Genomic DNA, 27884 nt, shown 5'->3' with positions numbered 1-27884 from the left:
CGGCCCCCCGGGCCGCCCGGGCGCCTAAGCCCGAACTTGCGACTGGACACGACGGGCCGCCGCCGGCCCGCACCGCCCGGCCGCCAAGATGTGCGACTGCTTCCACATGGTGCTGCCCACCTGGCCCGGAGCCCCCGGCAGCGGTGCGCCTCCTCCCCGCCTGCAGCCCGCTCCCCTCGGGGCGGGTGGGCTCCGCGCGGGGCGCGTGCCGGGTGGTCCTGGGGCGCGCAGTGTGGGCGGGCTGTGGCGCCGGCCAGGGTCGGGGCGCCTCCGGGACCCGCCCGCGGGCTCGGAAGCGTTTCTGCGCCTCGGGCGCTGCTTGGGTCCCTGCCTTCCTACCCCTGCGTCTCGCCTTTTACCTGTCCCTGGCTCTCGGCCTCCCACCCCCCTCTGTCCCTGCGCTCACTTTGTTTCTCTGGGTAGCTGAGTGTCTCTACCACTGTCGCTCCTGGCCTCTGGCTCTGTCACTCACTGTCCTGTCTCACCCTCTCCATCACTGTCCCCCTGCTGTAGCCCTCTGGGACGTTGTGCTGTCCCTAGAGGCAGCTGTCTGCGAGGGCTGCACGTGTGAGTGGGCCGTGACTGCCGTGGGTCACCAGGATGCCTCTGATCTGTTTTGGGAAGAGAAACCTGGCTGGACCAGGCCTTAGGGTTATTGGTTTTGCTCCAGGACTGCGGGCTGGGCTAGTCTGGGTCCACCGTGTCGCTACCGTGTGTCTGAGGTCTGGGGCTTGCTGAGGGGCCTGAGTCGGGTCGGAGCTCAGGCCTCAGTCCCAGGGCCAGCATCCCTTCCCCTGTGTGCCTCTGGCCGCAGAAAGGGAACCAGGTGTTCTGTCTGTCTTTCGTCTGTCTGTCCCTGCCCTGGGCCTGGTTCCAGGGCCTGGATGTCTCAGCATCGTGGAAGACAGGGTGAGGTGGGCCAGGGACAGTCTTTCCAGCTCTGGGTCAGTAATGCTGCAGCCTGGCCACACCCAGGACACCTGGCCCGTTGCTGGCAAGGGCGGCTGGGGCCACACTGCACTGGCACAGGCGGAACCCCACTCCCTGGGGAAAACAGAGATCTATGCTGATGATGGCACTGCTGATGCAGGGGGGCTGGGCACCTCCTGTTGGCATTTGTCCCGTTAGCACTGAAGCCCAGCTGACCTCCTGTCTGGGCCTCCTTTGACCAGGTAGGAGCCCAGGGCACCCCGTTTCTCCCTGGACAGTGGACAGGAGACTGATGGGCCCCTGGCCCCTCCCCCTGACTGTGGTGGGCCCTGGGGATCTGCTGCATCACGGGGAGAGGAGAGGGGGCCCAAAGGACTTGGGGTCATGGCTCCACCTCCAGCGTCCCACCCTGGCCCCTTCCTCACTCAAGGGCTGCCTGGGGATGCCCAAACGGCAGAGCCTCCAGCCACCTCATCCAGCCTCCAGCCACCTCATCCACCCTCCTGCTCCTCCCCCACGGAGGCCCTCATTCTTGCTTTGACTTGTGATTCTCTGGCCTTTGGGGCAGTTCCGCCTGGGTTGCTCTTAGGGAACACGATCAGTGACTCTTTTGGGGCACTGGCAGGAGACCTGCTGGGTCAGAGCCCCCAGCGGTTCTGTCCAACATGCAGACTCCCAGGCCCTCCCCACCCTTCACAGGAGGCCAAGGAACAGGCATTCCTGATAAGGACCCATGGAGATTCAGCCCAGGCCTTTTCCAGCCGCAGTTCCCTCCTAGCAGGTCAGAGGGGCAGGGCCTCCTCATCCCTCATCCGCCCAGCCCAAACCTGCCCTCCTGGGCCAGCCACTCCAGGTCCTCTGAAGACCCCTCCCAGAGCCTGTCCGTGCCCCAGCCAGGAGCCAAGGGCGGGGGGAGCCATCTCTGGTCCAGCGGGCATGGAGGCTGCCCCCTAGTGGCTGTGCTGGGAACACAGCTGCCCAGGGATCCGCCCAGCCTAACCCGCCTGGCCCCTCTGAGTAGCCCCCTTCCACCCCACTACCGCCTTCCCAGGAGACCTCCCCCTGTTCCTGAGTGGGAAAGCAGGTGCCCTTGGGTGCACCACCCTCACGCAGGCCCCCTGCATGACACCCGGCATGGGCCCCAGCTGTCACATTCCTTCCTGCCCCAGGGGCAGCTCGTTCTTCGCTACTGAGAGCTGGGTCCCAGGCAGCTGGACGGCAGCTAGGGAGCCCCCTTTCCTCCTCTTGGCCTCTGCCCTGCACCTGAGGCCCCTCCCACACCCACCCTGAGAAGCCCCCACAAGGTTCAGAGAGGCCCCTGGGGCAGGTGACACACCGTGAGGGGTATCCGGGTGGTCTCTCCCTGGCAGGGGGGCCAGGAGACACCGGGCCTTTCTTTAGAGCAGTGCGGAGCCCGGCAGCCTGGTGACGGCCCCGCCCTTCCGAGTGGCGCTGCTGGCAGCCGCTGCACAGCCCTGGACCCGGCTGTGGCCTGGATTTCCAGTCTGGGAACAGGAGGGACTACAGCTGCTCACAGCCCAGGCAAAGCAGAGAGGCAGAGCTGTGTACCTAGAAGGCCAAGGGCCGGCCCAGCGAGGTAGCCTCTGTACTGTCCAAATGGGAGGCGGCCCCTGGCTTGTCCACACTGGTGGAGGGCTGTGTCCCCATTTTGCAGACAAGGACACTGAGTCTTGGAGCTGTGAGGCAGCACCCTGCCCCAGCGTGGGGCCTCTCTGGCCTCCGCAGCAGCCAGAGCAGCCATGGCGCAGGCGCTGGCGCTGCCCACCAGGCAGAGGCCTGCAGAGTGGGCTCTGAGGGAGACAGGGGGAGGGCACGCTGGGCTGGCGTACGGACGCTCCCGACACTTTAACGAGAGCGATCCTCAGAGCCACTGCTGGTGACGGTACGTGTGACCCTGACAGCACCCCGCTTCTTTTCCTTGTTGGGAAGCAAGCTGGACAGCCCGGCTCCCGCCTTGGGCCTAAGGAAGGAGGTGGGGCCTGGGAGTGGACAGGAGGGTCCGGTTCCCCAAAGGCGCCGTCCTCCCTCTGTGCGCCCCCTGCCCCCACTGGGGGCTCATCGTGGCCGAGCCTGGGGCAGGAATGCCCTGGGGGCCTTCTTGCCCTCTGGTTAAGCTCTTCCATCCTGAGCCTGGCCAGACGCTGCCTTTTCCGGGAAACCCGCTGGACTGCTGGATCCTCCCCTGGCTCCGCTTCACACCCAGACCTTGGCTGAAGGCTTCTGTGTTTCAGGCTCGGCCTGGGGCTGGTTTGCCTGGGAGCCAGCGAGCACGTGGGCCCAGGAGGAGTGGGTGGGGCACAGTCAACCTGGGGTCCCCGGTACCCACTTCGGGGGTAAGAAGCTCAGATCTCCCTCGCTGAGTCCTCTCCCTGGGTGGAGGCAGCAGGAGGCAGAGCCTAGGCTCAGGGCTAACGTGGGGGGTGCCATCCCCCCCTCCCGCACCTGCGCATCCCAGGGCCCGGGTCTCGGGAGCGCATGAGCCATTTGAGGAGCAGGGCTTCATTCCATTCGGCAAAGGCGAGACACCACCTCTGCCAGCAGTGCCGCCTGGGTGCCCAGGGGAGTCAGGGAGGGCTTCCTGGAGGAAGGGCCGCCTGGTGGGGAGAGCATCGCGTGCGAGAGGCCTAGTGAGCATGTTGACTGGGGATCTGCAGGTGGCTTAAAAGGGCAGGCCTGGGGGTGAGGGTGGGAGTTAAGGGTGGGGAGGGGCAGGGACCAGGCTGTCGGAGGGAGGACTCTGTTCTGAGGGTTTGGGGGCTGGTCCCATGGGGGGGTGGGCCCAGCGGGGTTGGGGGCAGTGGGGGAGCTGAGGACTGAGAGGAGGGAGGCCGGCGCCCCCAGAGGGCGAGACACCTGTGCCAGTCTGACGCTCCCCTGACACTCACCACCCCCCATCCTATGGGCAGCTGCCCCTTTGGGCGGAGCCTGCTCACACCGGGAACCGTGAGGGCAGCTCCTGCCTGCCCGCCTCTTCTCCAGGTTTCCCTTCGCTTTTCCTTTGTGGGGAGGCACGGGCAGCTGGGAGCTGAAGGTCCCCCTCGCTGGGGTAAATGTGTAATAGTCAGAAGCACTTTCTAAAACGGAAAGATGGAGCTGGGCCCAGGAGGCCTGAGGGGCTGGGGCGGGCCGGGAGGTGGCGCCCCCCTGCGCCCACTGGGCGCCACCGCGGTAACCTGTTGGGGGGGTGGGCGTCAGCCGCCCTCCAGAGCCTTAGGGAGGAGCAGGAGGCAGGCACGTCTAGCCAGGGTGGATGGCCGAGCGGGAGGCAGAGCTGCGGGCTCCCGGCTGTCTGCCTCCTCGGGCTGGGTGAACCTCCAGGAGCCCTGGGAAGGGTCTAAGCCGTGATCCTGCCTGGACACGGCACCAGATGTGGGTGTCCACAGCCCGGAGGACAGCCGAGGCTCAGAAAGGAGCGGGCCAGGGTCCTCACCCCAGCTCGCCTCCCCATCACAGCAGTGGGGCGACAGGGGTGACAGGCTTGCTCGGCCCAACTGTCCACCGGAGAGGCTGGCGTCCAGGTGGGTGGGAGGCCCTGGAGGTTAGACCCCCCTGAGCCGGGTCAAGGAGCTTTGTTTGGAGTTGAGCCTCCAGCTGGCTACCTGCCCCCCGGGTGGGGCCCGTGGGCAGCCTGCCCGGGGCTCCGGGCGTTCTGCCCTCTCCCTGAAACCCCCCGACCCCGGTCGATGCTCTTGTTCCCCAAGAACCGCCAGCCTCGCTGGGCCTCCTGGGGAGGGAGAGGATGGCCTCCTGCGGACGCCGGGCTGCAGGACACCTCCAGGCGGCTCCCTCCCATTGGGCTGGCACCAGCACCTGCGGGCCCCTCCGTGACACATCCCCTGAGGTTGCCATGCCTGCCCTGGCCTCCTCACCAGCTGATTCACTATCTGCTGGCCCCAGCCCTGCCCTACCTATTCCCACTGTGATTCCAAGGAGGGGCCCAGGGTCCAGGCAGCTTTGAGCTACAGCTGCCTGTGCACCAGGAGTCGGTGGGCATGGGCCAGACCGCCTGCCCCCAGGAGCAGTTGGTGCGGCAGCTCGGTAGACGCCACGCCTGTCGTCTCTTCAGCTGGCCCAGCACCTGCCTGGCCTCCTGGAGTCCAGTTCTGCTGGAAGGGGGCCCTGGGAGCCGAGGCGGGTGGGCAGGGCCTTGCCTAGAGGCCTTATCTGCGGGGGAGCCAGGTATGTCCCTGCGGGACTGTGGCCGCCCAGGGACAGAGTTGTCCCTGCTCTGTGGTCCTGACCCAGAGCCCTGTGCCTCCAGTGCACTCCCCTTTCCACCCACCATCCTGCCAGCACCCACCTCCCATTGCCCGGGAGCCCCAGCAGCACAGCGCCATGAAAGGCTGCTGGCGCTGCCACCTTTCAGGGGAGACAGTCTGAGGTCCCAGCTGGGAGGGCGCTTGGGGCCAAGCAGGTGGCATTGTGCACACGCTTGGAGTCTGGGGAGGGCCTGTGGCGGGGGGCAGAGCACGGGGTGTTGAGATGGCGCAGCTGGAGGAGAGGGCCCAGTCCCCAGGCCACACTCCCTCTGGCTGTGCCAGGTGGGAGCCCAACCAAGGCCGTCACCACGTTCCAGGGCCGGTGGGTGGCAGCAGTGGAGGGGGCAGGCTTCGGGAGGGTGGGGAAGGTGGGGAATGGCTTGGTTAGTTTGGGGCACCCAGGCTCAGGAGAGAGCGGGGTATGACCCTGCTCCGTGCCAGCGTCCCCCCCGTTCCAGCTGAGTCAGCCAGCCCAGCCCTGCCCTGGGGGAGGTGACAGCGAGGTGGGGTGTCAGGCTGTAATCCAAGGGTTCCCAGGTGAGAAGTGTCTGGGCTGGGAGCAGGCGACGTCCCTGGCTGGCAGGCCAGGCGGCTTTCCTGTCTCCCTGTAAACAGGGGGCACGTGATTGTTAGGTTTTTAGGGAGGCGGGCCAGGAGGGGCCTGAGTGAACCCCGCCACCGGTGTCACGGCGCAGGGCCTCTCACTGTCTCCCCACCAAGGCTCCCTGCCTTGAGCTGCTGGACCCTCCTCCCTACCTGGGGGCCTCTGAGCGGCCGCCCCATCTCAGGCCACTCCTGGCCTCTTCTGTTCTGGTGGGGCCTGGCCCCACGGCTTCTCTTGGTACCTGCAACCCTCAGCTGCCTGGGGAGCCCCCAGCTTGGCTGACCCTGGCCTGGTGGGGCTGGTGGGGCTGCGGGCGCGGGCCTGAGCCCCCACTGCCCTGGGACCCAGGCTGGGCCCTCGGCTGGGCCGGCCTGCCCCGACCTGCTCATGTGGGAATGCAGGGCTCCCAGGCCCGGGCAGGCCTGGGATCCAGCAGCAGACCTGCAGACAGGCCTGCCCGGGCCTGGGAGCCCCACCTGGAGCTCGGAGGGGCCTGGGAGCCCCAGTCCTCACCCTCTGCCCCTTGGGGGTCCCCTGGCCCAGGGCCTGGGAGTCCTGGGGTCAGAAGGGAGAGGTGACAGGCCAGGCAGGGGGGCTCTGGGGAGTGGGTGAAGTGGGGGTCTCGGGCCTGCCTTCCTCAGCCACCACTTATATCCAGATGACTGGGGGCGTGTGTGGAGGGGTTAAAGTGCTGGCTCCAGGGCCTCACTGCACCCAGCTCATCAGATGCCCTGGAACTTCGAGGGGCGGGTTTGGCTGAAAGGGCTAGAGGGCGGCCGGGGTCAGGCTGCCTTTGAGGCGGGCAGCGGTCAAGGCCACTCTCCCCAGGTCACTGGCCCAGGCCATGGATGGGCTCTCTGGCCCTGCTCTGGCCCTCGTGGCCTTGGCTGTGGAAGGGGCTGAATGGGCAGGGGTCTCAGCTGAGCCTGAGGGGCCGTGTAGCGCGAGGTCCCAGGGAGCAGGCATCTGCGTCCCCCTTGGGTGCCTCCTGGAAGGACCCCCGCCTGCCCCTGGGGACGTGCCTCTCCTCCCTTCCCTGCACCCCCAGCCCCCAGCCTCTGCCGCAGCACCTACAGGAAACTGGGGTGCAGGGCCCAGCCTGCCCGGACGGCCTGGGCTGACATCTGCGTCTGTCCACCTGTCTGTCCGTCCACCCCGCAGGACCGGACCGGGCCGGGCTGGGCAGGGCGGGGTGGGGTGTGTGGTGACTCACTCATCCCCGTGCTGGGCTGCTGGGCGGGCGTTTCCTCCCTCGGTCAGTCAGCTGCTCCGGCTGGTGGGGGGGCCTCTGGGGGCGGGGCGGGGTCCCCAACTCCTAAGCGGAGGGGGCGGGGCCTGGCCCAGCCTGGAGCTCCGCAAGGGGCCGCCCACTCCCTCGGTGGGGCCGGGGGCTTGGCCAGGCTCAGGCCGCCTGAGAAGGGGCCTCAGGGCGGGGCAGCGGAGGGAGGGCGGAGGAGGGAGCCTCCCGGGAGGACAGCCAGAGGGAGCTGCCCCAGCCTGGGCTCCTCACCTCAGCAGCAGCGGCGAGCTAGGAGGACGGGCGGGCGTCTGCCTCGGTAAGCGGCCGCACCCTCTGCCCCCGGCCCCTGCCCTCCACCCGTTCAGCCCTGGGGCGCCTGGCCCCTCACCACCCAGCAGGCCTGGGGGCTGGGGTCGGGGTGGCAGAGCTGGGCCGGGCAGCTCCCCCGGTGCGTGCTGGAGGGGTGGGCTTGCCAGGTCACACGGCCAAGGGCATCAGCATGGCCATGTCAGGACCATGTGGGCTGGAGGGGCCCTGGGCGATGGCTGCTGTCCTTCACGGGATCATGCCACGCTGGGATGCTGGCTGGGCTGGGCTGGGGCCCGGGGGTCCTGTCAGGGTGGACGGGAGCGTGAGGACGCGCTTCCAGTGGCTGGGCCCTCGGCGCTGCCCTGGAGCAGAGGGCGAGCGCGGGGCCCACCTGCCGCCCTCCCAGCCCCCGGCCGGCGGGATGTGCGCCTTCCAGGGGGCTCCCTTCTCCATAGCATCCAGTCACTGCTCTGGCGTTTGTTGCGCCAGGCTCCGAGTGCTTGGGAACAAAGTGCCCCAGGAACCTGGGGCCAGGCCGTGGCCAGGAGCAGTGGCAGGGTGGCCAAACTGGTCTGCGAGGGGTGGGAAGAAACGGCCTGTGAAGAGGGCAGAGGGCAGGGGGCGGCAGGCAGGCACCGGATCCTATCCCCCAGGCCCGGCTGTCTCTCCGCAGCAGAGTTATCTTGAGAAATATCGGGGGCGGGGGGGGGGGGGGGCAGGTCCTCCGCAGCCAGTGGGTGTGCCTTCCGAAAGTCGAAAGTCTCATGACGAGTCAGCCCAGCTCACAGGGTCCTCGCGAGGTCCCAGGATGGGGGGAGGCCGAGCATCCCGTGTGCCCTCTCGCGCACTGGGCCGCAAGCCCAAAGGCAGCGTCGGGAGGAGGGAGCCGCACCCGGGGCCCCACTTCCTGGGCTCGGACCTCCCCTGGAGCTGTGCCCTGGTGCTTGAGGGAGGGTCCCCGGCCCAGATCCTCAGTCCACACCCCACGCCCCCAGCCCAAGCTCTGATCGCCGCCCCAGGGTGAGCCCTCAAGCCACCATCTCGGGCCCCTTTTGTCTGCAGCTCTGCTTTCATGGATGCCCAGTCCCACCACTGCCCTGGTGACATGCAAACTCCCTCCTACACCCGGGCCCACCTGGAGGCTGGAGCTGGGCCCCAGGGGCAGCCACTTTGGTTACAAGCTTGGGTTTTGTTTAAGCAAGCCTGCCTACTCGGGGCCCTCTGAGAACTCCCACTTGGCCAGGGACTGGCCTGCACTGGGTCCGGGGCCCAGGGGGGGGTTGGGTGTGTGGAAGTCAAACACACAGCTTCCTCCTGCCCCCCCCCGCCAGCCCTGCAGCTCCCCAGGACTCTGCCCCTCCCCAGACACCCTTCCTGGAGGCCCCACCCCAGAATATGGCAGTTCCTGGGAGCTTTTCTGCTGCTACCCTCCCCCCATGCACCCAAGTCCCTGGGAGGCAGGGGCATTTGAAGCCGTGGCAGTTAGGGTGAGGGGCTGGACTGACAGGTAGACCAGTGGGGTGCGGGGGCCGCAGGGCCCTGAGCCTCGAGGAGGAGGGGAAGGGCATTTGGGGCGGCGCGGGGTGGCAGCATGTCACCTCCACATCCTTGTAAAGGAGGGCTTTGGTGACCTTGTTATTGTCAGTCATTACTCGTGGAGACCGCCGGGTCTGGAGGTCTGCCGGCCAAGGCCAGGTGAGGCAGGCTGACTTCCCGTGCACTTGGGGTGCAGGGGGGCCCCTCAGGACACGGGGACGGGCCGCAGAGGGCTCTGGGGGGACTGGCGTGCCTCCTCCTCCCTCCCCAGGGGCAGGTCCAAGGCCGGCAGGCTGCTGGTGGCCTTGCCTGTGGCAGGCAGCATTCTCTCCTTGGGGTTTGTGGGTCCCCGGGCCAGGCGCGGCAGCCAGGGCTCCTGCCTTAGGAAGTGCAGAGGGACCCAGAGCCTGACACCGTGCCAGCACTTCCAGGGGTGTGACCTTGGGCTGGGCCTGCCCCCCACCTCCCTGAGCCCTGCTTGGCGTAGGGATCCCTAGGGATCCCTAGGGATCCGGTTCCGCTCCGCCAGGCGGCAGGTGCTCGAGAGGGCGGGGCCCACCGGTCGGGCGGGGCGGCGCCCCCCCAGCAGGGTCCAGGCCGGGGTGTGGCCCACCCCCAGCTGTGAACCCCTTGCCCACCCCGCCCGCCAGGAGGCCACCGCGGAGCAGACGGGGGCGCCTTCCAGCGCCTGACCCCCGCGCACAGCCCCAGCGCAGGCTCCCAGCGGGCCGGGCTCAGGGTCCCCGCCCGTGGCAGCCGCGGCCCGGCCTGTCCCGGGTCTGGACGGACGCCGCAGAGGGCAGGCAGGGCCGCTGTGCTGCTGTCTGACTCAGGGCTGCGGAGGAGGCCGGGGGAGGAGGGGCTGGGTTTCTGGGCGGCTCCGCAGACCTGCCCGGCCCCGCTGCCTGTGCCCCTGCCCCAGGCCCTCGCCCCCGACGGCCCCACCACGACGAGCCGCCACCGGGCGAGGTGGGCGGGGGAGGCAGCCCCGCGCGGAGGGCTGAGGGTCCCTGCGCCGGTGCCCTAGGACTCAGCCTCGCCACGGCCGCCTGGGGCAAGTGGCTTCCCCTGTCCGGCCTCAGTTTCCGATGGCACCCGCTCTGGGGTTGGCAGTCAGGGCTGGCTGCAACTGGAAGGGAAAACTGAGGCCAGAGAGGGTGGGGTCAGCCGGCCTTGCCCTTGGCTCCCCTCCCACCAGGACAGAGGCCCCACGGGGAAATAGGCGGCAAGGCGCCCCCCCACCCCGCGTCCCCCCTCCCGCCTCCCAGTACCTCCCCCTCCTCCACACCCTCCCCTGCCCCCATGTCCCTCTGGTTGTTCTGGGTGGGCAGAGTGGCCCTCTGGTGACATCCCTGGGGAAATCAGGGCTCAGAGACGGCCAGGCTTGCTCAGGGTCACAGGGCAAATCGGCCAGAGAGCAGCAGTAGCGAACCCGCACTCCCACCAGGAGTTGGGCTTCCCGCACCTGCTGCACGGGGACAGGGAAGTGCTGGTGCCTGTGCTGGGACGCTGTTCCCTCTCTCCTCCCTCCAAGCCCTGCCGGCAGGGCGGGTGGGAGTTGGGAGTAGGACTCTACTCCCCTCTTGTCACCAATGATGCAGTCACAGCTGGGGAGGGTGTGGCCGGCCCAGAGCCAGGACTGCTGTGAGCGTGGGGGCCACTTTTCCTTGGATTGCTTGGGGTGACTGGGGAGCCCTGGGCCTGGAGTGGCTTGTGGAAACGTTTTAGGTAAAGGGCTTGGTGGCGGCAGCGCCCTCTCCAGGTGTGTCTCCATCTTCAGATTTATTGGCATAAAGTTTAAAATTTCCTCATTTCAAATGTATGTAGGATTTAAACAGTTTTTGAAAAGGCACCGATCCCAGGTGTGTAGCTGGATGTGTTTTCCCCAAATGGACACACTGGTGTAACCAGTTGCCCCAGGTTGAGACACAGGCTCTTACCACCGCCAGGGGCCTCTCCCTTCTCCACGGGCTCCCAACACCCACGCGCCGCTGTGGCCGTGAACCTCACGCAGTGGAGTCGGTGTGAGCTGTTTTGCGTCTGGCTTATCTTAGCGCCAAGGGCTTGGAATTCCCCCATGTGGCCTGCGGAAGCGGCCGGTGTAAGAAGAGCCCACCGGCGGACACAGGGCGCCACGGTGTCTCGTTCTGCTGCTGGACACTGAGCTTTCCGGTTTCTGGGAGCTGCCCGGTGCCAGATGGATATTTGCGTACCTGTCTTCTGGGGAACGTAGGCCTGCATGTCTGTTGGGCAGCTCGAAGGAGGGGTAGGAGTCACTGCCAGGCTGTTTTCCAGAGGGGTTGCGCCCCGGTGCCTACGCCAGGGTGGCAGGAATCCTGCCCGTGTGCCTGACGCTCGTCGGTGTGGTCAGCCTTGGCCACAGCGGTCTTCCTGGGAGTGGAGTGGCTCCCGGGAGTTTGGCTCTTTGTTTGTTTGTTTGTTTTGTTTGCTTTTGCTCTTTGGGGCAGGGAGCAGTTCCTGCCCCACCTAGTGCGTGGGTTAAAGGATGTGGCGTCGCCTCACCTGTGGCTCAGATTCAGTCCCTGGCCTGGGAACTTCCATATGCCATAGGTGCTGCCATAAAAAAAATTGGCATTGCCTGACGACGAAGGCGGCACCTTTCCATACCTTCATCGGCCAGTTGGATGCCTTCTTTTTTTTTTTTTTTCCGTCTTTTTGCCATTTCTTGGGCCGCTCCCGCGGCATATGGAGGTTCCCAGGCTGGGGTTGAATCGGAGCTGTAGCCACCGGCCTACGCCAGAGCCACAGCAACGCGGGATCCGAGCCGCGTCTGCAACCTACACCACAGCTCACGGCAGCGCCGGATCCTTAACCCACTGAGCAAGGGCAGGGATCGAACCCACAACCTCATGGTTCCTAGTCGGATTCGTTAACCACTGCGCCACGACGGGAACTCCTAGATGCCTTCTTTTCTGAATTGTTTTTCCAGTGTTTTCTTGCCCATTTTTCTATTGGGTTGTCTGTCTTTTCCTTTTGGTTTGCAGGATTTCACACGTCCTGGTAGGAGGCCTTCGCTTGGTAAATGTATTGCAAATCTCTTGGCTGGACCTCATGGTTCCTAGTTGGGTTCGTTTCTGCTGCGCCACGAAGGGAGCTCCTTGTCTTTTTTTTTGAAGGATAGTTGGCTAGATGTAGAATTTATGGTTGGAGTTCCTGTTGTGCTGCAACGGAAACGAATCCAGTTAGTATCCATGAAGATGCGGGTTCAATCCCTGGCCTTGCTCAGTGGGTTGGGGATCTGGCGTTGCGGTGAGCTGTGGTGTAGGATTCAGACATGGCTCAGATCTTGTGTTGCTGTGGCTGTGGTGTGGGCTGGCAGCTGTAGCTCCAATTTGACCCCTAGCCTGGGAATTTCCGTATGCTGCAGGCGCTGCCCTAAAACCAAAAAAAAAAAAAAAAAAAAAAAAAAAAAAAAATTTACGGCCAACAGGGTTTTTCTTTCAGCAGTTTGAATATATTGTTCCACTTTTTTCTAGTTTAAATGTATTGCTGTGGCCTTAAATGTGATGGGCTACTTCTCTCTGTTGCTTTGAAAATTTTCTCTTTGCCTTGAATATTTTGATATTCATTTTCCTTCAGGTTGGTTAATTTCTATTAATCTATAAGCTTTTCCAGGCCTTCCTCTGGCATCTCAGCTCGGTCACTCTAGGAAAATTTCACTTCCACCTTTCCAATTTCCACTTCCACCTTCCACTTTTGGTTTCATTATGATTTCTTCATTGAGCTGTTGTCGTCATATTTTTCATGAATTCTTTACACATGGTTTCCTTCGCTTTTTAAAAGAAATTTATGAAAGTTGCTTTGACGTTTCTGCAGATCCAACATCTGTGGACATTCAAAGGCAATTTCCTTTTTTTTTTTTTTTTTGCTTTTTAGGGCTGCATTTGCGGCATATGGAGGTTCCCAGGCTGGGGGCTGAATTGGAGCTGTAGCCGCCGGCCTCCACCACAGCCGCCGCAACGCCAGGTCTGAGCCACGTCTGTGACTTACACCACAGCTTGCAGCAACGCTGGATCCTTAACCCACTGAGCGAGGCCAGGGATCGAACCTGCAACCTCGCGGTTCCTAGTCGGATTTGTTTCCTCTGCGCCACGACCGGAACTCCAAAGACAATTTGCATTAACTGCTTTGCTCCTGAGTTTTTTCTTTCTTTTTTCTTTGCGTGTGGTGTAATTTCTGTTGAATGCTGGGTGTTACGGTTTATGTATATGGTCGTAACATTGGATTTGGATTCCTCTCGGGGTTGGGATTATTGTTTCATTTGTATGTGCGTGTTTTTTGTTTTTGCTTTTTTTGTTTTGTTTTGTTTTTGTCTTTTTGCCTTTTCTAGGGCCGCTTCCTGAGGCATATGGAGGTTCCCAGCCTAGGGGTCCAATCGGAGCTGTAGATGCTGGCCTACGCCGGTGCCACAGCAACTCGGGATCCGAGCCTTGTCTGCAACCTGCACCACAGCTCACGGCAACGCCAGATCCTTAACCCACTGGGCGAGGCCAGAAATCGAACCTGCACCTCATGGTTCCTAGTCGGGTTTGTTAACCTCTGTGCCACCACGGGAACTCCTGCTTCATTTGCATGTTTGTTTAGTAACTTACTCCGACTAAATCCTTGCAGTCTCCCTACTCCGTCTGAGCCGCGCCCCCATCCCGCCTGGCTCGTGGCCCTCAGACCTGACCTCACCACCTCTCCTCTCAGTGGCTGTGGGTCCTTCTGGACTGCTGCGTGTGTTCTCAGACTCAGTGATTTAGCCCTGGGTCCAGGGTCACGCCACCCCTTTGGCAAGGCCGTCCTCTGCTGGGCTCCGACCCCAGGCCCGGCGTCTGTGGCATCTGCCCGCAAGGCACCCCTGACTTGTCCTCTCCCTTCGCAGTGTCCGGTCGGCAGCTGCAGCCGGAGCCGCCAGAGGCAGAAACCGAGGAGGACCACTCTGTAAGTGGGGCCCAGGGAGGGCGCGTGCCCATCCTGCTCCGGGCTTGAGCAGTGCCCAAGTGCCTGCGGGTAACCCGACTCTCTCCTCCCCACCAGGTGACGGAAGGGCCGGAGGTCATTCGGCCCCGGCCACAGGGCTCCTCGCCCGTCTACGAATGTGTGACTGAGGGTGCCGGCTCCAGACTCCAGGTGAGCCCGCGGGACAGACACCGGGCCGAGGGCGTGGGGGCCACAGGCGAGCACGCCTCCTCCTGCATCACGTGTGTGGCAGCTCCCACACGTGTCTCTGCAGCCACACTGCCCTGCTGCCCCTTGCTGCTCCCCAGGTCGCAGCCATGTCCACTCACTGCCCCTTCTGACTCCTCTGCCCCTCCCCTGGACCCTCCCTTCAGCAGGCCAAGGCGCGGTTGGGATGGCACATGTGTGCATGTGGGGACCGACCTTGAGCTCCTGGGTGCAGCGGGGCCCAGCACATGTGCACGCATGTGTCGTCCCAGGAGAGGGGCTGGGCAGCATCCCCACAGCCACCCTGGAAGGACCGGCGGGGGGGCGAGGGGACGCTGTACTAAAGGACAGATTCTTGTATGATTTTGCCCCCCCACCCCCCACCTTGGGAAGCATGAGGCCCAGAGCCACCTCCCCCCCGGAACTCGGCTCTGCCTGCACATGGCCACACACCGGGTCCTGGGCCCCTGAGCTGGGGCGTCCAGGCCTCCCCTCCTGTGTCCCGTAACCCTGATGTCTGTCGCTGCTGCAGGAAGACGCGCCGAGGAGGCCAGGCTCCTCAGGGAGACGGAGGTCCTGGTGGAAGCGGGACTCAGGGGACTCGCGGACGCTCCCCAGGATGAGCCACCTGGAGGTGGGTGTGCGGGCAGCGGGGCAGCGGGGAGGGGGTCTCTCTGGCCGAGGGGCACCCGCCAGGGACTCCTGGGCCAGAGCAGGAAGGCTGGCCGGCCACGCTCCTGCGCCCCAGGGAGGCGAGCCGGCCCCCTGCACAGCGGGCCAGGCCTCCCTTAGAGCCCAGACTGCCAGGTGGCTGTACCTCGGGGAGCAGCCCCTGTGCTCCCAGCCGCGCCCAGGGCCCCGGGACACCGTGGGCTCCCCGGCCACCTGCTCTGCACAGGCGGCCCCGCAGTTCTTTTTTTTTTTTGTCTTTTTGCTATTTCTTGGGCCACTCCCGTGGCATATGGAGGTTCCCAGGCTAGGGGTCGAGAAACGGAGCTGTAGCCACTGGCCTACACCAGAGCCACAGCAACACGGGACCCGAGCTGCGTCTGCAACCTACACCACAGCTCACGGCAACGCCGGATCGTTAACCCACTGAGCAAGGGCAGGGACCGAACCCGCAACCTCATGGTTCCTAGTCGGATTCGTTAACCACTGCGCCACGACGGGAACTCTGGCCCCGCAGTTCTCACGCCCTCCCAGATCCGAGGACCAGCGGGTCTGAGGTCAGGCCGGCCGGCTGTTCGCAGTAGAGTCTCAGCACTTCCGACCCTCTGTGGTCTGAGGACGAGCCGCCTTTATGCTCTCGGGGTGTGGATCGAGCATGGTGATGAACGGGAGCCGGTGGACAAGGGCGTTGGCTGGGAGTGGGCACAGAAGCCTCTCCCGTCTACTCGCCAAGTCCTGCTGGGCCTGGATGGGCTGCTCCTGAGACTGGCAGGTGGGGGCTGCTCCCCACTGAGGTGGCCGCAGCCAGCTTCCCAGAGCCTGGACTCAGCCACGGAAGACCAGCCGCCGGGGGTCCTGTCTCGCCCTGCACGGCTCGTTGATGGGAGGGGTCTGGGGTCCCCGGCCCTGACCGCCACGGTGGGATGGTTGTGTGCTCACTAAGGCCCTGCTGTGCTTCTTCCCCCGTCCATGCAGGAGGCGACAGAGGTGACGCTAGAGACAGAGGTGGAGGCCGGAGCCAGTGGCTACAGTGTCACAGGTGGCGGGGACCAGGGCATCTTTGTCACGCAGGTGCTGAAGGACTCATCAGCCGCCAAGCTCTTCAGCCTGAGAGAAGGTGCCTGGCCACCCACCCCAGGTCCCAAGGTCCCATCAGGATGGGGAACTGGGGGAGGGACGGGGCCATGCTGGACTCTGGAGGATGCCTTGAGACGATTCAGCTTAGTGCAGTGGGGCCGCTCACTGTCCTGGGTTCTGTCCCCTGGAAGCAGGGGGCCTGAGGGAGGGCAGGGGCTGGGAGCCTGGGCAGGGCCCCTTCTCTGTCACCCGCCCCGCAGCACCTCCCGTGAGCACCTGTGAGGCTGGGGTCACTGACGCTCCAGGGCTGTGTCTTTGTCCAGGGGATCAGCTTCTCAGCGCAACCATATTCTTCGACGGCATTACCTATGAAGACGCTCTCAAAATCCTCCAGTACTCAGAGCCCTACAAGGTCCAGTTCAAAATCAGACGGAAACTTCCTGCCAGAGAGGACAAGGAGGGGGTTTCCGGCAGCGCTCAGCATGGTCTGAAGGGCAGTGAGGAGCAGGTGAGGTCACCGTGGCTGCGCGGCCAGCCCCAGCCCGGCTCCCTGCACCCGGGCTGAGGCTGGGCTGGGGCCACCCTCCCTCGTCCCCAGTCCCAGGGCCTCCGGCTCCTCGTCCCGGCACCAACAGGTCCCCTCTCCATGTTTCAGGAGCAGGATGTCACAGATGGAGGCTCAGAGACCCCGACCAGGACGCTGGTGGGGGACGGAGACCAGGAGAGACTCATCTCCAGGCCCAGGGAGGGCAGGCGGCCTCAGAGGCACAGGCTCTCCTGGCCCAAATTCCAGGCTATACAGAGCAGGCGGGCGCCCGGGCCCCGGAGATCCCGCAGCTCCTCCGAGGCCGATGAGAGGAGGGCTGCACCTGAAGTGTCACCCGGGAGCACAGACACAGAGGCCCAGCACCTGGCGGAGGAGCGCGAGCAAAAGGCAGGGCCAGGCAGCCAGCAGGGTGGAAGGTTCCGGAACTTCACATTCAGGGTGAGCTCAGGCAAGAGGCGCTCCCCGGCAGGGAGACCAGGCAGGGGGACAAACGAGGGGACAGTCCAGGCAGGGGTTCTGGAGGAGGCAGAGCTGCCCCCAGAGCCCGGCCAGCACAGCCTACCTGGAGAGGGAACTCTGGGGCAGGAGGCTGCCTTGGCACCCCGACAGACCAAGACAGACAAGGAGCTTGAAGAGACAGCTGGGCAGGCAAAAGAGGGGGTGGGCTTAGCCCCAGGAGAGGGCCGGGAGGGGCTGCAGGGCCTGGAGGGTGGGATCGCCAGGCTGGCTCTGCATGACACCGCAGACCTGGGAGCCCGCCGGAGCCAGCCCACAGAACTCCGCGTCCAAACACCCACTCTCACGACACCCAAGTTTGGAATTGCCAAAGAGAAAGCGCAGGAGACAGAAGAGGGAACAAGAGCGCTTCCGACTGGACCTGGGTGGGCGAGAGGCCCTGAGGACATGGAAGCTAGGCGGGAAGATGTGCGGAAAGTTGACGCTCAGGAGACCCACCGGCAGGTGGGCCAGCTGCCCCTGGAGGCCGGAGGAGGCAAAGAGGAAGACAGGCTGCAACAGAGGCGGGGAGAGGGCCGGGGCGAGGCCAAGGATGAGGAGGGGACGGAGGGAAAGACGAAACTGCTGAAGTTCAAACTGCCAGCGTTCGGGTGGTCTCCAGGCAAAGACCACAAAACAGGAGAGAAACCACAAAGAGAAGGAGAAAAGAAGAAAGAAACAGAGAGACAAGAGAGTCTAAAGATGGACATGAAAACGGGAGACGAAGAAGACAAAGCAAAAACGGACAAGAGGGAAGACACACAAGGGAGAAAAACAACACGAGAGAAACAAGAAGCTGAGGAGATAAAGCTTGAGCTGAGCCTAGGGGACAAGGAGGTGGCCGCCAGGGACAGCAAGTTCAAAATGCCCAAGTTCAAGATGCCTTCCTTCGGCGTGTCGGCGCCAGGCAAGTCCGTCGAGGCCGCCGTGGAGGTGTCCCTGCCCAAGGCAGAGGCGGACGCGTCCGCGCCGTCGGGGCAGGCCGCCGTCAAGGCCGGTGACCTCAGCGCTGAGCTGCCCTCGGCCGAGCTGGACGTCAAGGGCCCCGAGCTGGGCGGGAAGCTCCCGGAGGGCCAGCTGCCCGACGCGGAGCTCAAGGAGCCGGCGGCCGGAATCGCACTCAAGGGCCACCTGCCCAAGGTGCAGATGCCCAGCATCAAGGTGCCCAGGGTGGACCTCCGGGCCCCGCAGGTGGACGTCAAGGGGCCGAAGCTGGACCTGAAGGGCGCCAAGGGCGAGGTGAGCGCCCCCGACGTGGCGGTGTCCCCGCCCAGCGTGGAGCTGGAGGCCCAGGCCCAGGCCCAGGCGCCGGGCGGCAAGCTGGAGGCCGACGTGTCCCTGGGGGACAAGGAGGTGGCCGCCAGGGACAGCAAGTTCAAAATGCCCAAGTTCAAGATGCCTTCCTTCGGCGTGTCGGCGCCAGGCAAGTCCGTCGAGGCCGCCGTGGAGGTGTCCCTGCCCAAGGCAGAGGCGGACGCGTCCGCGCCGTCGGGGCAGGCCGCCGTCAAGGCCGGTGACCTCAGCGCTGAGCTGCCCTCGGCCGAGCTGGACGTCAAGGGCCCCGAGCTGGGCGGGAAGCTCCCGGAGGGCCAGCTGCCCGACGCGGAGCTCAAGGAGCCGGCGGCCGGAATCGCACTCAAGGGCCACCTGCCCAAGGTGCAGATGCCCAGCATCAAGGTGCCCAGGGTGGACCTCCGGGCCCCGCAGGTGGACGTCAAGGGGCCGAAGCTGGACCTGAAGGGCGCCAAGGGCGAGGTGAGCGCCCCCGACGTGGCGGTGTCCCCGCCCAGCGTGGAGCTGGAGGCCCAGGCCCAGGCCCAGGCGCCGGGCGGCAAGCTGGAGGCCGACGTGTCCCTGGGGGACAAGGAGGTGGCCGCCAGGGACAGCAAGTTCAAAATGCCCAAGTTCAAGATGCCTTCCTTCGGCGTGTCGGCGCCAGGCAAGTCCGTCGAGGCCGCGGTGGAGGTGTCCCTGCCCAAGGCAGAGGCGGACGCGTCCGCGCCGTCGGGGCAGGCCGCCGTCAAGGCCGGTGACCTCAGCGCTGAGCTGCCCTCGGCCGAGCTGGACGTCAAGGGCCCCGAGCTGGGCGGGAAGCTCCCGGAGGGCCAGCTGCCCGACGCGGAGCTCAAGGAGCCGGCGGCCGGAATCGCACTCAAGGGCCACCTGCCCAAGGTGCAGATGCCCAGCATCAAGGTGCCCAGGGTGGACCTCCGGGCCCCGCAGGTGGACGTCAAGGGGCCGAAGCTGGACCTGAAGGGCGCCAAGGGCGAGGTGAGCGCCCCCGACGTGGCGGTGTCCCCGCCCAGCGTGGAGCTGGAGGCCCAGGCCCAGGCCCAGGCCCAGGCGCCGGGCGGCAAGCTGGAGGCCGACGTGTCCCTGGGGGACAAGGAGGTGGCCGCCAGGGACAGCAAGTTCAAAATGCCCAAGTTCAAGATGCCTTCCTTCGGCGTGTCGGCGCCAGGCAAGTCCGTCGAGGCCGCCGTGGAGGTGTCCCTGCCCAAGGCAGAGGCGGACGCGTCCGCGCCGTCGGGGCAGGCCGCCGTCAAGGCCGGTGACCTCAGCGCTGAGCTGCCCTCGGCCGAGCTGGACGTCAAGGGCCCCGAGCTGGGCGGGAAGCTCCCGGAGGGCCAGCTGCCCGACGCGGAGCTCAAGGAGCCGGCGGCCGGAATCGCACTCAAGGGCCACCTGCCCAAGGTGCAGATGCCCAGCATCAAGGTGCCCAGGGTGGACCTCCGGGCCCCGCAGGTGGACATCAAGGGGCCGAAGCTGGACCTGAAGGGCGCCAAGGGCGAGGTGAGCGCCCCCGACGTGGCGGTGTCCCCGCCCAGCGTGGAGCTGGAGGCCCAGGCCCAGGCCCAGGCGCCGGGCGGCAAGCTGGAGGCCGACGTGTCCCTGGGGGACAAGGAGGTGGCCGCCAGGGACAGCAAGTTCAAAATGCCCAAGTTCAAGATGCCTTCCTTCGGCGTGTCGGCGCCAGGCAAGTCCGTCGAGGCCGCGGTGGAGGTGTCCCTGCCCAAGGCAGAGGCGGACGCGTCCGCGCCGTCGGGGCAGGCCGCCGTCAAGGCCGGTGACCTCAGCGCTGAGCTGCCCTCGGCCGAGCTGGACGTCAAGGGCCCCGAGCTGGGCGGGAAGCTCCCGGAGGGCCAGCTGCCCGACGCGGAGCTCAAGGAGCCGGCGGCCGGAATCGCACTCAAGGGCCACCTGCCCAAGGTGCAGATGCCCAGCATCAAGGTGCCCAGGGTGGACCTCCGGGCCCCGCAGGTGGACGTCAAGGGGCCGAAGCTGGACCTGAAGGGCGCCAAGGGCGAGGTGAGCGCCCCCGACGTGGCGGTGTCCCCGCCCAGCGTGGAGCTGGAGGCCCAGGCCCAGGCCCAGGCGCCGGGCGGCAAGCTGGAGGCCGACGTGTCCCTGGGGGACAAGGAGGTGGCCGCCAGGGACAGCAAGTTCAAAATGCCCAAGTTCAAGATGCCTTCCTTCGGCGTGTCGGCGCCAGGCAAGTCCGTCGAGGCCGCGGTGGAGGTGTCCCTGCCCAAGGCAGAGGCGGACGCGTCCGCGCCGTCGGGGCAGGCCGCCGTCAAGGCCGGTGACCTCAGCGCTGAGCTGCCCTCGGCCGAGCTGGACGTCAAGGGCCCCGAGCTGGGCGGGAAGCTCCCGGAGGGCCAGCTGCCCGACGCGGAGCTCAAGGAGCCGGCGGCCGGAATCGCACTCAAGGGCCACCTGCCCAAGGTGCAGATGCCCAGCATCAAGGTGCCCAGGGTGGACCTCCGGGCCCCGCAGGTGGACGTCAAGGGGCCGAAGCTGGACCTGAAGGGCGCCAAGGGCGAGGTGAGCGCCCCCGACGTGGCGGTGTCCCCGCCCAGCGTGGAGCTGGAGGCCCAGGCCCAGGCCCAGGCGCCGGGCGGCAAGCTGGAGGCCGACGTGTCCCTGGGGGACAAGGAGGTGGCCGCCAGGGACAGCAAGTTCAAAATGCCCAAGTTCAAGATGCCTTCCTTCGGCGTGTCGGCGCCAGGCAAGTCCGTCGAGGCCGCCGTGGAGGTGTCCCTGCCCAAGGCAGAGGCGGACGCGTCCGCGCCGTCGGGGCAGGCCGCCGTCAAGGCCGGTGACCTCAGCGCTGAGCTGCCCTCGGCCGAGCTGGACGTCAAGGGCCCCGAGCTGGGCGGGAAGCTCCCGGAGGGCCAGCTGCCCGACGCGGAGCTCAAGGAGCCGGCGGCCGGAATCGCACTCAAGGGCCACCTGCCCAAGGTGCAGATGCCCAGCATCAAGGTGCCCAGGGTGGACCTCCGGGCCCCGCAGGTGGACATCAAGGGGCCGAAGCTGGACCTGAAGGGCGCCAAGGGCGAGGTGAGCGCCCCCGACGTGGCGGTGTCCCCGCCCAGCGTGGAGCTGGAGGCCCAGGCCCAGGCCCAGGCGCCGGGCGGCAAGCTGGAGGCCGACGTGTCCCTGGGGGACAAGGAGGTGGCCGCCAGGGACAGCAAGTTCAAAATGCCCAAGTTCAAGATGCCTTCCTTCGGCGTGTCGGCGCCAGGCAAGTCCGTCGAGGCCGCGGTGGAGGTGTCCCTGCCCAAGGCAGAGGCGGACGCGTCCGCGCCGTCGGGGCAGGCCGCCGTCAAGGCCGGTGACCTCAGCGCTGAGCTGCCCTCGGCCGAGCTGGACGTCAAGGGCCCCGAGCTGGGCGGGAAGCTCCCGGAGGGCCAGCTGCCCGACGCGGAGCTCAAGGAGCCGGCGGCCGGAATCGCACTCAAGGGCCACCTGCCCAAGGTGCAGATGCCCAGCATCAAGGTGCCCAGGGTGGACCTCCGGGCCCCGCAGGTGGACGTCAAGGGGCCGAAGCTGGACCTGAAGGGCGCCAAGGGCGAGGTGAGCGCCCCCGACGTGGCGGTGTCCCCGCCCAGCGTGGAGCTGGAGGCCCAGGCCCAGGCCCAGGCCCAGGCGCCGGGCGGCAAGCTGGAGGCCGACGTGTCCCTGGGGGACAAGGAGGTGGCCGCCAGGGACAGCAAGTTCAAAATGCCCAAGTTCAAGATGCCTTCCTTCGGCGTGTCGGCGCCAGGCAAGTCCGTCGAGGCCGCGGTGGAGGTGTCCCTGCCCAAGGCAGAGGCGGACGCGTCCGCGCCGTCGGGGCAGGCCGCCGTCAAGGCCGGTGACCTCAGCGCTGAGCTGCCCTCGGCCGAGCTGGACGTCAAGGGCCCCGAGCTGGGCGGGAAGCTCCCGGAGGGCCAGCTGCCCGACGCGGAGCTCAAGGAGCCGGCGGCCGGAATCGCACTCAAGGGCCACCTGCCCAAGGTGCAGATGCCCAGCATCAAGGTGCCCAGGGTGGACCTCCGGGCCCCGCAGGTGGACGTCAAGGGGCCGAAGCTGGACCTGAAGGGCGCCAAGGGCGAGGTGAGCGCCCCCGACGTGGCGGTGTCCCCGCCCAGCGTGGAGCTGGAGGCCCAGGCCCAGGCCCAGGCGCCGGGCGGCAAGCTGGAGGCCGACGTGTCCCTGGGGGACAAGGAGGTGGCCGCCAGGGACAGCAAGTTCAAAATGCCCAAGTTCAAGATGCCTTCCTTCGGCGTGTCGGCGCCAGGCAAGTCCGTCGAGGCCGCCGTGGAGGTGTCCCTGCCCAAGGCAGAGGCGGACGCGTCCGCGCCGTCGGGGCAGGCCGCCGTCAAGGCCGGTGACCTCAGCGCTGAGCTGCCCTCGGCCGAGCTGGACGTCAAGGGCCCCGAGCTGGGCGGGAAGCTCCCGGAGGGCCAGCTGCCCGACGCGGAGCTCAAGGAGCCGGCGGCCGGAATCGCACTCAAGGGCCACCTGCCCAAGGTGCAGATGCCCAGCATCAAGGTGCCCAGGGTGGACCTCCGGGCCCCGCAGGTGGACGTCAAGGGGCCGAAGCTGGACCTGAAGGGCGCCAAGGGCGAGGTGAGCGCCCCCGACGTGGCGGTGTCCCCGCCCAGCGTGGAGCTGGAGGCCCAGGCCCAGGCCCAGGCGCCGGGCGGCAAGCTGGAGGCCGACGTGTCCCTGGGGGACAAGGAGGTGGCCGCCAGGGACAGCAAGTTCAAAATGCCCAAGTTCAAGATGCCTTCCTTCGGCGTGTCGGCGCCAGGCAAGTCCGTCGAGGCCGCCGTGGAGGTGTCCCTGCCCAAGGCAGAGGCGGACGCGTCCGCGCCGTCGGGGCAGGCCGCCGTCAAGGCCGGTGACCTCAGCGCTGAGCTGCCCTCGGCCGAGCTGGACGTCAAGGGCCCCGAGCTGGGCGGGAAGCTCCCGGAGGGCCAGCTGCCCGACGCGGAGCTCAAGGAGCCGGCGGCCGGAATCGCACTCAAGGGCCACCTGCCCAAGGTGCAGATGCCCAGCATCAAGGTGCCCAGGGTGGACCTCCGGGCCCCGCAGGTGGACGTCAAGGGGCCGAAGCTGGACCTGAAGGGCGCCAAGGGCGAGGTGAGCGCCCCCGACGTGGCGGTGTCCCCGCCCAGCGTGGAGCTGGAGGCCCAGGCCCAGGCCCAGGCGCCGGGCGGCAAGCTGGAGGCCGACGTGTCCCTGGGGGACAAGGAGGTGGCCGCCAGGGACAGCAAGTTCAAAATGCCCAAGTTCAAGATGCCTTCCTTCGGCGTGTCGGCGCCAGGCAAGTCCGTCGAGGCCGCCGTGGAGGTGTCCCTGCCCAAGGCAGAGGCGGACGCGTCCGCGCCGTCGGGGCAGGCCGCCGTCAAGGCCGGTGACCTCAGCGCTGAGCTGCCCTCGGCCGAGCTGGACGTCAAGGGCCCCGAGCTGGGCGGGAAGCTCCCGGAGGGCCAGCTGCCCGACGCGGAGCTCAAGGAGCCGGCGGCCGGAATCGCACTCAAGGGCCACCTGCCCAAGGTGCAGATGCCCAGCATCAAGGTGCCCAGGGTGGACCTCCGGGCCCCGCAGGTGGACGTCAAGGGGCCGAAGCTGGACCTGAAGGGCGCCAAGGGCGAGGTGAGCGCCCCCGACGTGGCGGTGTCCCCGCCCAGCGTGGAGCTGGAGGCCCAGGCCCAGGCCCAGGCGCCGGGCGGCAAGCTGGAGGCCGACGTGTCCCTGGGGGACAAGGAGGTGGCCGCCAGGGACAGCAAGTTCGTTGTTCCTAATTTTAACGTGTCTCTCTTTGCATCTTCTTCCACGAAGAGTTCCGTTTCATCTTCTCCGTTTACTCTCGATGGTCAGCATGGTGAGTCTGTTTCCTCTTCCAGCCCGTCGGATTCTCTCGCCAGTAGCTTTGATGTTCATATTTCTAAAGACCCCGAGGCTGATGGCCCCCCTCTTGGACCAGAAAGTGACCTAATCCCCTTGAAGAAGTCACCTTTTGAGATTCCCCAAGTGTTTCCCTCCCCCGAGTCGTCCTCTGCAGAGTCCTCCGCGCCTGATGGCTCTGCCGTGGGTCCTGTGCTCCCGAGAGGTGGTGCCCCGTTCTCTGAACTCAGTGCCGAGGGCTCCTTCAAGGGGGCTGTTCCCACAAGGGGGTCCCCCCTGAAGGTGCCGTGGCTGGGCTGGCCTGGGTTTTCGTCTGGCAGGCTTGACCTCAGTGGCACCCATGCGGAAGCCCCCTCCTCTCCTGGCGTCACTCTTACAAAATACCGGGAGACCCTCCCCAGTGTGGCCGTCCTCCCGGAGCTCCCTCTGGAATCCAGCTCTGGGTCCCAAGATGCTCGCCTTCCTGCGGCAGGAGGTCCTGCCAGCCTCCCTCCCCTCGAGGGCGGCGCTCCTTCCCCTGCCCAAAGTCCCGCTGGCCCAGTGGATCCCCTGTTTCCTGCATCTTATGGTCGGGTGACTTTTCCTATATTTCATCGTCCGAAGTTTGCCTTTTCCATCCCCAAGGCAGCCGAGGCTGAGCTGGATCCCTGCACCGTGGCGCGTGACCTCGCCCAGTCTGCTCCGAGCCCTGGGTGGGGTCTAGACTCTGCAGCTGAGGAAGCCCCCGGGCTCCTGTCGCCAGGCTCTCAGCCATCACGCCTAAGCGTCTCCGTGCCGCGCAGTGGGGGGGCATCCGAAGCAGCTTCAGGGGAGGCGCCAGCTGAAGACGCAGGGCGGGAAGGGAGAGGCGGCCCTTTGAAAACGCAGCGGATCCAGCTTCCCTCATTCAGGCGGTCCCCCGAGAAGGGGGCGGGGCGGGCTGCTGTACCTGCTGTGACTGTGGGTGCGGGTCCAACGGGCGCGCTGCCCGGGGTGTGTGTTTCCCCAGTGGAGGTGCTTCCTGAGAAGGAGGGGGAGGAGGGGGCCGCCCCGTCTGGCTGCACAGGGCTGCAACCCACCCCTCCCTCACTGCAGGCTTCAGAGGGGGCTGCCGGCCTGCTGCGGGGAGACCCAGCCGTTTCTCTCTCTTCCGCCCCCAGGGGTGAGGCTGGTGTGGGGGGCCCCCGCACAATGGCGGCCCCTCCAGAAGGAGCAGGAGTGGACCCCCACCTGCCGCAGGTCCAGGCTCCCCGTCTGGGCTCTGCCGATCTCGCCCTCAGACTTGGCAAGGCCAAGGCAGAGGTGAGCTTGTCTGCAGGCGGCCCGCCTCAAGAACGCCGCCTGTCCGCGGGAGATGGCAGCCAAGTCCACCGGCCTGGGGACGTTGCCGCGAGCCGCCTCCAGCCGTCCTGCGGGTCAGCACATGCGGAAGCCCCCGTGGTGGAGAGTCCGGAGGCGGCCACAACAGCAGGCTCACAGGGGGGCTGGTTTAGAATGCCTGCCCTCCGCCTGCCCAGTGTCCGGCGCTCCGCCAAGGAGAAGGGGGGTGCCGGGGCGTCTGCTGCCAGCACAGCCAGGGGAGGAGAAGTCCCAGCCGCAGTGAAGGGTCAGGGGGTCCAAGTTCCTGGGTCAGACGTGGAGGCAGCTGTGTCCCTGCAGCCCCCGGAGACGGGTGCCGACGAGGCAGCTGCCGAGAGCACGTTGTATGCAGACGTTCTAAGGAGGAACCTTGATGGTCAAGGCTTGGAGCTGCACCTGCCTCCTGCCGGGGTGTCCCCTGCTGACCTTTCCACTGCTCAGGTCAGCGTCCGACCAGGCGATGGCTCCCTCCCTCTTCAGATGCCTGGCGGGAGACTTTCAGAAGCCCGAGCTCCTACAGGAGAAATGGATGCGACTCCCCCTGCTGGGCCAGCCGGACTGGACCTTGCTGGGGGGGCAGAGAGAGCAGAGGAGCGGCCCTCCCTGCCCGAAGGTCCCGTTAGACTGAAGGCATCCAGGACAGACCGGCCGTCCCAGGTTTCCGTGGTTGACATGGGGCAGCCCTGGGAGGGCTCCGTGCTGACGGTCAAACTGCCCAGGTTAAGTGTGCCGAGGTTTGCCTTCCCGGACGCCAGCTCTGAGGCCGACGTCTTTATCCCCGCCGTGACCGAAGTGAGCAGCCTGGACGACGCCCTGGGCACCGAAAGCGCAGGAGTCTGGGGTGCCAGCATCCTGAAGGCGGGCGCTGGGGCTGCTGGGGGGCAGCCTGTGGCCCTTGACCTCTCCCCGGAAGCTTCCCGCATTTCCAAGGTCAGAGTGCACATCCAGGGTGCTCAGGGAGAGGGCCCAGAGGTCGCCGTACACCGCAGGGTGACAGCAGAGTTGGTGGACCTCTCGGGACCTGCGGCCATTTCCACCCAGGTCGTGCGGGAGTCAGAGATCCCTGCGTCCGAGGTCCAAAGGGCTTCTTACGGCTTTTCCCTGCTGAAGGGGAGGGTCCCAGAGCCCCCCACGCAGGTGAGGGGGCAGGACTCTTGGCCGCCGGAGGGCTCACCAGAGGCTCCCAAGCGAGCGGCCCCGGGGGCAGACCGCCTTTCTGGAGACCCGCAGCCGGACACTGGAGAGGCCTTTGAAGTGGTCTTGCCTGGCGCCAGCGTGTCAGGCCGGCCAGCAATCACACCCGACGTGCACACGGAGCCCCAGGGTGCAGACAGCGGCTCGGACGAGGAGCCTGCCGAAATTCTTGAATTTCCCCCGGAAGAAGACAGTGAGGAGGCAGCCGCCTGCCTGGCAGAGGAAGGCAGGGCTGCGCAAGAGAAGCCAGAAGGAAAAAGATCTTCTGGCCTGTTCAGGTTTTGGCTTCCAAACATCGGCTTTTCTTCCTCCGTGGAGGAGACACGTGCTGATCCCAACGTTGACAGGTCGGCCCCCGTCCAGACACAGCCTGGGCCCCGGCCCGAGGCGGAACCACCCAAGAAACAGGAGAAGGGAGGCTGGTTTCGATTTCCCAAATTAGGGTTCTCCTCCACGCCGACCAAGAAAAGCAAAAGCTCCGAGGACACAGTGACTCCAGCAGAGCAGAAGTCCCAGGAGGAAGCCGTCACCTTTTTCGATGCCCGGGAGAGCTTTTCCCCGGAGGACAAGGAGGAAGGAGAGGTGGCAGAGGCCATGGGCACTGGGCAGGGCACCGGAGCCATGGTCACATCCGCGGCAAGAACGGAGTTGATCCTGCTGGAGCAGGACCCAGACGCCGGGGACGAACCTGCGCCCGGACCGGCCTCCCAGGGAGGGCAGACGTAGAGCCAAGGCTGGCCGGCGGGCCGGGCTGAGGCGGCGAGTGCCCCCCCCCTCCCGGCACCAAGAATAAGCAGAAACTCCTGAGGAGCGCGGGGCCGCCGTCACACAGCCCTCCAAAATGTGGACAGGACACGTGGCTTCTCACCCCCCCATGCAGGGTCGCGTGCTCCAGACCCCTGCCAGGCCCTTGAGAGGCGACCGTGATGGCCATGGGCGTGGAAGCAGTTTGGGGATGATTCCCACCCTGCACCTCCCCGTGGAGGTCCCTCCCTGGGTCAGGCAGGGCCCAGCACCATCCCCCCACACACACACCTGCTCACTCACGGGCGCCCCCCTGTGGAATGTCTCACCGGGGCACTTTGGGGGCGCTCTGTGCCCGAAGGTTCTGACTCCGCACAAGACGCCTTCTGTGCCCCCCTGCCTGCTCGTGCCCGCTCGTGCCCGCTCGCGCCCTCTCCAGCACACACAGCCCCACGCGTGTCCCTCAGTGTACACGCTGCTGCGAGACGGCAGGGGGCTCCCCTTGGCTGTGCCCCGGACAGGCAATAAAGGACGTGCTGCTCCCCCAGTGACGGCTGCAGGGTCTTCTGT

At 66.3% G+C, this 27884-nt stretch overlaps 1 protein-coding gene across 1 annotated transcript; it reads left to right on the top strand.

Annotated features, from left to right (window-relative positions):
- The first annotated feature begins 73 nt into the window (after positions 1–73).
- Positions 74–27861, top strand: AHNAK2 (AHNAK nucleoprotein 2). Its single transcript, XM_021081503.1, has 7 exons — positions 74–143; positions 13788–13846; positions 13943–14035; positions 14604–14705; positions 15716–15857; positions 16141–16325; positions 16473–27861. Exons 1-7 carry the CDS (start codon positions 89–91, stop codon positions 27294–27296), a joined length of 11460 nt encoding a protein of 3819 aa, XP_020937162.1. The 5' UTR covers positions 74–88; the 3' UTR covers positions 27297–27861.
- The last annotated feature ends 23 nt before the right edge of the window (positions 27862–27884 follow it).

This window comes from Sus scrofa, unplaced genomic scaffold (genome assembly GCF_000003025.6).
Source record: "Sus scrofa isolate TJ Tabasco breed Duroc unplaced genomic scaffold, Sscrofa11.1 Contig1914, whole genome shotgun sequence".
Taxonomy (NCBI): Eukaryota; Metazoa; Chordata; class Mammalia; order Artiodactyla; family Suidae; genus Sus; species Sus scrofa.
This window is presented reverse-complemented; position numbering and strand designations above follow the sequence as displayed.